This window comes from Ursus arctos, unplaced genomic scaffold, assembly GCF_023065955.2.
Source record: "Ursus arctos isolate Adak ecotype North America unplaced genomic scaffold, UrsArc2.0 scaffold_8, whole genome shotgun sequence".
NCBI lineage: Eukaryota > Metazoa > Chordata > Mammalia > Carnivora > Ursidae > Ursus > Ursus arctos.
Window position 1 is genome coordinate 83,177,255 of NW_026623100.1, and position 9,980 is coordinate 83,187,234.

General features: G+C 49.0%; 1 protein-coding gene across 2 annotated transcripts; it reads right to left on the reverse strand.

Moving 5' to 3' along the window:
• Nucleotides 1-48: 48 nt before the first annotated feature.
• On the reverse strand, nt 49-6,746 carry RPS7 (ribosomal protein S7). 2 transcript variants are annotated; one of them, XM_026518154.4, is made up of 7 exons: nt 6,227-6,746; nt 5,912-5,995; nt 5,456-5,527; nt 4,504-4,647; nt 3,820-3,884; nt 745-895; nt 49-157 (listed from the first exon to the last, which is right to left on the reverse strand). In XM_026518154.4, the coding sequence occupies exons 2-7, from the start codon at nt 5,984-5,986 to the stop codon at nt 80-82; spliced, it is 585 nt and encodes a 194-aa protein (XP_026373939.1). In that variant the 5' UTR covers nt 5,987-5,995; nt 6,227-6,746; the 3' UTR covers nt 49-79. The 2 variants fall into 2 exon arrangements, with proteins under 2 accessions (XP_026373939.1, XP_057165353.1); XM_057309370.1 differs by having other exon boundaries at nt 49-895; nt 6,227-6,340.
• Between the last annotated feature and the right edge of the window lie 3,234 nt (nt 6,747-9,980).

Below are 9,980 nucleotides of genomic sequence, written 5' to 3' on the forward strand. Positions count from 1 at the left end.
TACAACGACATCTCTGAAATTTTGAAAAACACACCACCTAAAACAGAATACTGTGAAAGTTTTATTTAATCATTTTTGTTTACAACTGAAACTCGGGGAACTCAAAGTTAACATCCTTGCCTGTGAGCTTCTTATAGACCCCAGAAAAAGTTTCAACCTACAAGGAAAGAAAGAATTCATCACAAAACTTTTAAACACACACATTCATCTTAAAGCCTAACGGTTTTGTGCCCTGCGTGGTTTTTCCCCTCAGCAACCAGGTACTGAGAAAACGAGGAATATATGAGCCTGGGGACAAGCTCACCTGTGATGCTGCGGGACAGGGCTCCACTTACACCTCAGGGCCAGAGCATGGTGCTCCTCATGGCCAAGCAGCCGAGAGTCCGCGAGGGAGCCCAAGGGCTGTCCACATCAGCTACGCTTCACCGGGAATGAAGTGAAGGGACAGTCCTCCCAGAGTCTAACACTACCAACATCCCACCCCAAAGGATATACCATCGTACGAAAAGGAATTACTTTACTTCTAATTTTCCTAATAATTTAAAAGGCAGAGAATCCCCATTTCCAAAACATCCCCCACTATAAAACCGGACATATAATCCAAAGGGAAGTGGGCCGAGGTACAGATGGAAAAAGCTGGCTGAGTTTACTACTGCTGGATCTGGCGGTACATGGGAGACGGGTTACGCTGCCTCTCCCCCTCATCTGTGTCAGGAGCCTCCCACAATGCAGCCACCCCCCTACCTTGTGCTCCACGTTGTTCTGCTGTGCTTTATCCAAATGAACCTTTATGAGCCGGCTGCCATCCAGTTTCACACGGATTCTCTTGCCCACAATTTCACTTGGGAAAACCAAGTCCTCCAGGATCGCGTCATGCACGGCTGTCAATGTGCGGCTGAAAGAATATGGTGACAAAAGTTAAGACATCGAGGAAGGTCTGCCCTCCTGGGAGCCCCTCAAAAGTCAAAAACGTCAACAGCAAACCCCAGGTTTCCGAAACCAAATTAACACCAGTTTTCAAATACACTACTTACATTTAATGGATCACAAAAGAGCCACTGCCAAACCAGACAGGGTAACAAGTACCGTATTTATTTATCTCAAAAGCTTAGGGTATGTGAAACGTGAAACCCTGAAAACCGCACACACACCACGCCATTCCAGGTGATCATATCCCCAGCAAGCGGGAGGCTAACAAGACCCTCCACCGTCACAAACCTCTTCAGGCTTATCTGCACTCACAATTTCTAGACTGAATCGCTGTAGCAGCCTCCTTACTACTCGCTCAACTCCAAAACATCCCTCTCCAATGCTGTCAAATCGATCGAAAAACCTATGTGATCACACAACCCATTAGGTAAGATCCTTCGAGGGCTCTCCACGGTCTCCAAGACACCTCCAAGACTCCTCGTTCTCTAGGAGGGAGGAACTGCTCTATCACCAGCTCTGCGATGGCAGCCCCACCTGAGCTCCCATTTTCACCCCGTCACACAAACTGCCACGGTGACCTCACTCCTCTCCCGGTGGCACTTCGAGTTCACAACGTATCGGGCTGCCTGACAAGAGCTAGATTCGACAAATTCCAAACTTTGGGGTTATCTGTCATGTACCCCAAGATGCCAAGAATGAGAGAAGAGTGAAGAGGTAGTTATCGCCAGTGTTTACGGGGCTACCTTGTGTAGGGAACTCATCCAGGTCGTCCGTCTCACCCTCGGCAGATGGGATACTACACTCCACTCGCTTGCATTTCAGATCCAGCAGTTCCTACACACACTTTCCAGAGGCTCTAAAACGCCTGCAAAGGTCTTACTGTTCCCCAGCCACAGAGAGCAAGCCCAGGGGAAATCCACTTCCCAAAGCCTCCATCACCTTCCAGAAAGCAAATGACACAGACGGCCCAACTGATCACTGCTACCCATGAATTACTAGGAAGGCACACAAATATGGAAATTGGTCAACTGTCATCTCCCTTAAAACCAATCTGAATGGCATCAAAGCTAGCCTTGGCACCTTCTCTCAGATTCCAACATCGTCTTTTACAAGGGGGAGCCATGGCAAGGCAACTCTAATAATCACCAGCGAGAGAACGGAATGCCTCAGAGGGAAAGTAACGGAAACCCTGCTATAGACTAGAAACCAGAACAAGTAAATCTCAGGATCTAATCTGTGCAGGAGAAAGCGAAGTACTAAAGAAGGAAAGAGGTCTGCAGGCAGTGGAAAGTGGCAAAACCGCTATGCCTGTGGCCGAGAGCTCGGCCTAGGTGAACAGAAGGCCTCCAATGTGGAGACCAGGTCACCAGGAACCCAGTGAAGTCATCACCTGAGAAAATGTGGAAAACACAAGTTTGGGATGAGGGGCTGTGGATGGGCGAGTCTACTGGATGCCAAGCAAGGGTTTGTTTTCATACTCAAAGAACGAACTCGGGCTCTAACAGACTAGATGCTCTCGATTACCTCCTGTGTTGGATGTCACACAAACTACCCAGAATACCAAAAAATCCCTGAATTCTTATGTTACTCCACTGCCCATAAAACAGGTTCAAATACGTACGACTCAAATTCCAGAAACTCTGGCACCTGCCCTTCCAGTCTCCCCCACCACTCCTTTCCCACAGTGACATCTGCCCACAGCACTAGAGTCCTATCACGAACTCTTAGTGGCTTTACAAACAAGACTGCGTTTTAAAAATCCCAGCATTACCAGCACTAGCTGAAACAGCAGATCTCCAAGCCCTGAGTCACTTTTCCTTATCCTCTGAGGAAAAGTAATACAAAGGGCAGATTCAAGCTTGTTGCCTACCTGGCAGTTAGAGACACTAGAGCGTTCTTTCCCAAGCTGTTTCCCAGGGCAGGGCCTGCAGGGATCCAATAACCCAACTCTGTGAAACCACACTTCACAGAATACTGAAAGGCCCAGATCAAGGAGCCAACACCACTCAGTATCTGAGTTTATGCCAGATAACCTGTAAGTCAAGCTTAAAGAACACCGTCCATTGGCATCTACAACTGCAGAACACTTTCAACCCGTATGTCAGAAACAGGAAAATCCACCTAATTTCTTTTTTTTTTTTTTTTAAGATTTTATTTATTTATTCAACAGAGATAGAGACGGCCAGCGAGAGAGGGAACACAAGCAGGGGGAGTGGGAGAGGAAGAAGCAGGCCCATAGTGGAAGAGCCTGATGTGGGGCTCGATCCCATAACGCCGGGATCACGCCCTGAGCCGAAGGCAGACGCTTAACCGCTGTGCCACCCAGGCGCCCCCCACCTAATTTCTTAGCCTTAATTCACAGCAAAAATGAAAGGCCACCTCCCGCACACCTGCGCTTCGTCCCTCAGCACTACCGTCCCTCATTGCTCCTATCCTTTGCCCAAAGAACTGGAGGAAAGTCTCATCTTTTGAGATAGCAGTGACCTATTTTTATATTACCTATGTAAGTACACAAATACTTACCTCCACAATTTTAAAACATTTATACGTAATTATAGAGAAAACCATGTTACTCAGTAAATATTCCCATGTGAACAGCTTTCCTAAACTATCACTGTTTAATTTCAGAAACCTACCGCAATTCTTACTACAAAAAACCCATGCATATCAAGAGTTGTTAGTAAATGGTTTAAAACATACTTTTTTTTTTTAAAAGCAGGCTCCACGCCCCACATGGAGCCCAAAAGCCTAAAGTGGGGACCAACACAGGGTCTGAACTCACGACCCGGAGATCAAGACCTGAGCTGAGATCCAGAGTTGGATGCTTAACCCAATGAGCCACCCAGATGCCCCTACAGTACACTTTTTTGACACTGATAAAATACTCACCTCCTGGGACGCTTTTGCTTATTTTTTGTACGGCTTTTTCGAGTTGGCTTAGGCAGAATTCTCCTCTGTAAAGTAAAAATTACCATGGAAAAAAGAAAAACCTTGAGTTGGCAGAAAGCTAAGAACTGTCAAACTGCTTTAAAAGAAAAAAAAAAAGGAAAAAGCAGTAACAGAATAAATTCAAAGTTTGTGGAAGTCAACCAACCCAGAGCAAACAAGCTACTGAGAAATCCTACGAAGTACTCCCAACCGACCCCCTGAAGCCGGCACACCCACACTGTCAGGCCCACTGCCTACAGGAGTAGAACATGACCACGGAGACAGCACAATACCGAATTCGTCAGTCTGGCCCTTCGTTCCCACAGAGCTGTTTGCACCGAGGCCAGATCTGAACTTAAACTATTCCTTAGCATCTGCTCTCCTCCCAAAGTCCACAGCTGATGCACTTCCACAGCGTGGGTCTCAAGCAGAAGAACCTCAGCTCAGACCAAGCACACATCTAGCTTGATTCCTCTGCAAACAACCCGCTACATTTCTGCCATTATGAACACAAAGCCTTTTTCACATCAAACACCAAAAATGTACTTTTGCTGTTGCAAACACAAAATCAAAGTGATTTTTTCCCCTCAAACACAGTGATTTAAAAAATTCCCACAATAAGACATTCAACAGTACAACAGATACCTGAGCGATAAAGACAACGTGCTTCCCACTGAACTTTTTCTCCAATTCACGGACTAGCCGGACTTGGATTTTCTGGAAAGATTTCAGTTGAGGAACGGGAACAAAGATGATAATAGCTTTCCGACCACCACCAACTTCAATTTCCTAAAGAAAAAAAACAAACATTATTTTCATTTCATACCATCCACTCTTCCCATGCAAGTACAATCCTGAATGAAAACACTGTGCGCAAACACTGTCATATGCATGAAACACCTCTGACGTAAAAGTTCCTTTTAAAATCATCTTCCAGCTCTTTGTCCACCACCCCCTACAACCCCACTGTCCCTCTTCCTCCTGCCCCGCAGATCTGACAGATTTCTATGAACTTGCGGACAACCAGGATGCAAGACTAGCACTGACTACAGGACATAAACTTGCTTGCAACCCAAAACGGGGCTGGCTGTCCTCTGCACAGCCTCTCCACCTGTGCAAATATATGGCAGCTTTGAACTGAAGACCGGAATCTGGGAAACTTCACTTCCCATCATCTGCACACTAGACCCACACTCTGAGTCAAGACAACTGCTCTGGAGAGTGAGAAAGTAGACACTGCAACCAGGTCAGAAGCCAAGCTGGAGTGTTGTGCCTGATCAGACACTGCAAGTCAGAAGAGCAGGCGTCCCAGACCCTCTGTCTCTGCCCATTTTCTTACTCCCCTGCGGCAGCACAATGCGGGGGCCAGGGAACCCGGCTGACCCCCTCCCCATCCTGCAAGCCCACCCCCCGCGCCCGGAGGCCCATCCGCAGCACCACACCAGCCCCGGCGGCTCTGACACGTGCTCACGAGCCAGGCTGCAAGGTCCCAGGCGATGGGATTTGCAGACATTCCTGACAAGCAGCTTCTCCCGGGCGTGGGGTGGAGAGAACCGCTGGAAACCCCGCCCCCCCCCATAAAGAAGGTAAACTTCACCTTGGCTGCCGTGATATTCAGCTCCCTTAGCTGGGCTTTGAGGTCGGAGTTCATCTCCAACTCAAGGAGAGCCTAAGGAAAGCAGCAGGAGCCGAGCCTCAGTGGCCGGCCCGGCCGGCGGGGGGTCCACGATCCACCCACGTGCGGGCCCGCCGCCACTCGTGGGCTCCTCCCGGACGTGTGTCCCCCACCTCCACCGGGGTGACGCGCGCCGGGACTCCCGCTGGGGGGGTCGGGGGCGGTGACACGCTGCCGGGAGACAGAGGGTGGGGAGCACACGAGATGGGGGAGGACACACGCCGCCGGGGAAGGGGGACATGCGCGGAGGAGGACACGCCGCCGGGGGGACAGCAGCCGGGGGACTCGTGCCGGGGAAGGGTACATGCGCGGGTGGGGAGACAGGAGCCGGGGTCGGGAGGACACGCCGCCGGGGCGCCGGCCCTGCCCGCCCCTCACCTGGGAGATGCCGGACTCGAACTCGTCCGGCTTCTCGCCATTGGGCTTCACGATCTTCGCGCTCGAACTGAACATGGCCTTCTCCTGCAAGCACAGAGCGTCCTAGCTGAGCTGTCCGCGGCCCCGAGCTGCAGACCCCCGCCGGCCCCCACCCCGGCCCCGCTCCACCCCGCAGAAGCCATCGGGGGGCACAGCCCGGGTAATCGGCCGTATCCCCGCCCGGTGAGCAGGGCCCGCCGATCCAGTGCGAACTCCGAAACGTGTTTTCCTCAGAGTTAGCTGAAAAGTCCGACGGAGCGTAGGCCGCCAACATACCTCAGTGAGAGCGCCGGCCTAGGAAGAGGCCTAAGTCTCGCGAGAGATCCTCAAATCCCGACGGCGAAAAGGAAGAGGCGGGAACAGTACGAGTAGAGAAACCGGAAGAACCACTGAAAAGCGGTCGAAGCCTAGAGAGTCCCAGGAAGAGGCTGGGGGGACCAGTGCGTTGGGAACTCTCCTCCGCCCGCCGCGTTTCCTTTCGGCTGTGGTTGGCTGGCGTGGCCCGGGCAGCTGCAGTAGTCGCAGGCGGGAGTCGGGGGGCCGGGCTGGGGGTCTGGGCGGGGTCGGGGGCCCGCGAAAAGCAACTCCGTCCCGAAGAGAGGACGTTTAAAAAACACCCGCTTAACCCGAGGAATCTCACTTCCCCGCTGAAGCCATGAAAGGAAGCAGAGATTCGGATTCCAGTTGTGCCGTAGAGAACCCAATGGCATGACGTTTGTTCGAGCGCTTCGGGAGCGAAGTGCTTTACGACTAAACGCGCTTTTCGGGCCGCAAACACTTAGCCCTCGGGTCCGCGGCGCTGGGGGGCGGGCAGTTCCGGGAAGTCCGCAAACGCCTAGGGGGCGGGCTCGGGGCGTCACTTGCTGGTTGGGGGGGGTGTCCCAGGGGTAACAGGCTCGGGGGTCCGCGACGCGGGCAGGGACCGGACAGCCGGACTCAGCGGGCGTAACGAGCTCGGAGTCCCCGACGCGGGCAGGGGCCGGACAGCCGGACTCAGCGGGGGTAACGGGCTCGGGGTCCCCGACGCGGGCAGGGGCCGGACCGCCGGACTCAGCGCGGGTAACGGGCTCGGGGGTCCGCGACGCGGGCAGGGGCCGAGTGCCGGGGAGGGTTTTTCCAGCTGGGCAGAGCCTGACCTTAATGCCAGCACACCGAGATGAAATCTTGAGGGATGGCACAAAAATACCCGGTTCAACAAAAATGGATTTATTGGAAAAGTGCCTACCTTTGTGCCATGCTGCCACTTCACATTCATGTGTAGAGGAACTAAAAACATAATTTACAAATAATGTGTGATGTCCGTACTCTGCTAGTACCGCAGTAGGTGCTAGTGATAAGGAGAACCCGCTGAATCCTTGTCCTCAGGAAGATTACCCTTCAGTAAAGAAGACCTCACGTAAATGGTATCACGAAGTATGGGAACAAACAGCAGTAAAATGAGTTAAGGGTGTTGTGGAAATGTTGGGGTCTGGAGCCAAGGGCCAAGAAAGAATTCTCAAGATGTCTTTGGTGCAAAAAGGTGGATTTATTAAAGCAGTAGGTCAGGACCCATGGGCAGAAAGAGCTGCCCTGGGGTCATGAGGAGTGGCCAATTATATACTTTAAAGTTGGGTGGGGGTGAGGGATAGGCTAAGTCTGTAAGGAGTTTGGAAGCAAGGTTTCCAGGACCTTGAGGGGACTAGCTATTGCTGAGAAAAGTCATTTATTACCATCTAATAAAACCTTAGTCATGAGATCCTTCAGATGCATATCGGTGGGGCACACGCTTGGGGCATGACTGTCAACATATATACTGGAGGAAAGTCCAAAGGAATTTCTGTTTGTTTAAACTAGACTCGCAGGATCCTGGGGGGTCCTTAGCAAAGTGTTGACATCAAGGCAACCAAGCTCCCAGAGGAAAGACACTCTGTTTCAAGGACTTTCCAATGGGCTGTATGTAGTAAGGAAGTTTAATTTTTCTTTTGCCCTTGTTTCCCATATCAAAGGGGACAAGGGAGGATTCATGCTTTAAGAAGTCAGGGAAGTTTTTGGAAGAGGGAATTAACCTGAGATGTAGAAGAGAAGTAAGAGCTTTTCACCCGGGAGAAGAGCCTTCCAGACAGGGAACAACTGGTGCCAGATTCTCTGGCTGTGGTCACAGAATTTCATCTCCTTGAGGTTCAGTTTCCTCACCTGTTAGATTTAACAGTCACTGTGCGCCTCACAGTCCCCACGGGCCAAGCACTGAAAGATGCTGAAAACATTACACTAGGTAATAGGTACGATTGCGTTCATCAGATTTTCTTTTAAAGATTTTACTTATTTGAAAGAGAGCAGAGGGAGAAGCAGACTCCCCACTGAGCAAGGAGCCTGATACGGGACTCAATCCTAGGATTCCGGGATCATGACCTGAGCAGAAAGCAGACACTTAACTGACTGAGCCACCCAGGTGCCTCACGTTCATCAGATTTGTGAAGTTATGTTTTGTTAATAATGCTAAAAAGAAAAAAAACCACTATCTCCTTGGAAAATGAAGAGTCAACTTGAAACATGTTCCAGAAAGAAAGAAAAGTAGAGCTGCTCCTCTAATCTTACCTAGGCAGTCATTCTGAACACACTTGCTGAACCATGTTCGTGTCCTTACTCTACATGCCTGGCTTTCGTCCCGGCCACACTCTACCAAAGTGCGGGAGGTGTATTCAGTGAAGTTTTTTCTGGTTTCCAGCACTCTGTTGAATAGGAGTGGTCAGGAAGGACCTCCTTGCTCCCCCCCCACCCCCGGGGAAAGCATTGTCTCTCATCATAGGTGTGATGTTAACATTAGGTTTCTTTGTGAATGTTCTTTGTTGGGTTGAGGAAGATCCCCTCTATCCCTATTTTCCAGAGAGTTTTTATCTTGAGTGATATTATGTCAGATGCTTTTTATGCATCAATTAATAGGATCATGAGAGTTTTTCTTCTTAGCCTGTTAATATGGTGGACTTCATTAATTGATTTTGAAGTAATGAACCCGCCTCAAATTTGTAGTAAACCCCACTTGGTCGTAGAATATCATTCTTTTTAATATTGCTGTGTTCCATTTACTAATATTTTGTTGATGACTTTGTTGTGTCTGTGTTCATCAGGGACATTGATCTATAGTTTTCTTTTTTGCACTATTATAGTCTGGTTTTGGTATTAGGTTAATACCAGCATCATAAAATGAGAAGTATGGGGAAGTGTTCCCTCATCTTCTGTTTCCCAGAAAAGCTTGTGTAGAATCAGATAATTCTTCAAGCATCTACTTGAATTCTGCCATGAAATCATTAGGGCCTAGAGATTTCTTTTTTTTTTTTTTAGAGGTTTTTAAAATTACAAATTAAATTCAACAGTTACAAGGGTATTAAAATTTTCTATTTCACATTGAATGAGATTTGGCAGTTTGTGCTTTTAGAGGAATTGCTCCCATTCAATAGGTTGAATTTATGTGAGTAGAGTTGTTCATAGTAGTCTCTTATCCTTTTAATGTTCCTAACTTTTTTAAGGTACATTTTTAAGTAGCTGTCACAGAGAACCTTCAAATCAATACATTATTATAAGCCTGGTGGAATATGCTGAATTTTTAAAACTTGGAACCTGATAGAATGTTGCACGTGTACATTCAGCAGGTGTTTTTAGGCTCTCAGTCACAACTACGGATCGCTGTGCTGACATCCATGTTAGGAAATGCCTACTAACTGGTGTTTATGTATTTACTGGTTTCTTTATTTAACTGTACAATAAATGAGTCAGTAATACCAATAGGATTGAATAACAAGTCTCAAGAAGGATGTAATCTGTCCTCTTCACTTACTTTCACTTTGTCAGCCATCGTGTGTGTGTGTGTGTGTGTGTGTGTGTGTGTGTGTGTATTACGGACTCATGACTGCTCAGATATACTGTCTATCAGTCAAACCAGTGTTCTGCTTTGATGTTCAAACTGTTGCACTCAGTTTTGGCCAGCAGAACTTGTAGGAGACATTAAAACGTTAGCCCCTTTCAGATGAGTTTCCATGCCCCATCGTCTCCACTC

What these genes read in the sequence shown, in the direction of transcription:
- RPS7 (XM_057309370.1), bottom strand. Translation starts at nt 5,986, where the DNA reads ATGTTCAGTTCGAGCGCGAAGATCGTGAAGCCCAATGGCGAGAAGCCG. An exon ending in TCGAGTCCGGCATCTCCCAG is followed by an intron (nt 5,528 to 5,911) that starts GTGAGGGGCGGG and finishes TGCTTTCCTTAG; the next exon opens with GCTCTCCTTGAGTTGGAGAT. An exon ending in AAGCAAAAGCGTCCCAGGAG is followed by an intron (nt 896 to 3,819) that starts GTGAGTATTTTA and finishes ATATTCTTTCAG; the next exon opens with CCGCACATTGACAGCCGTGC.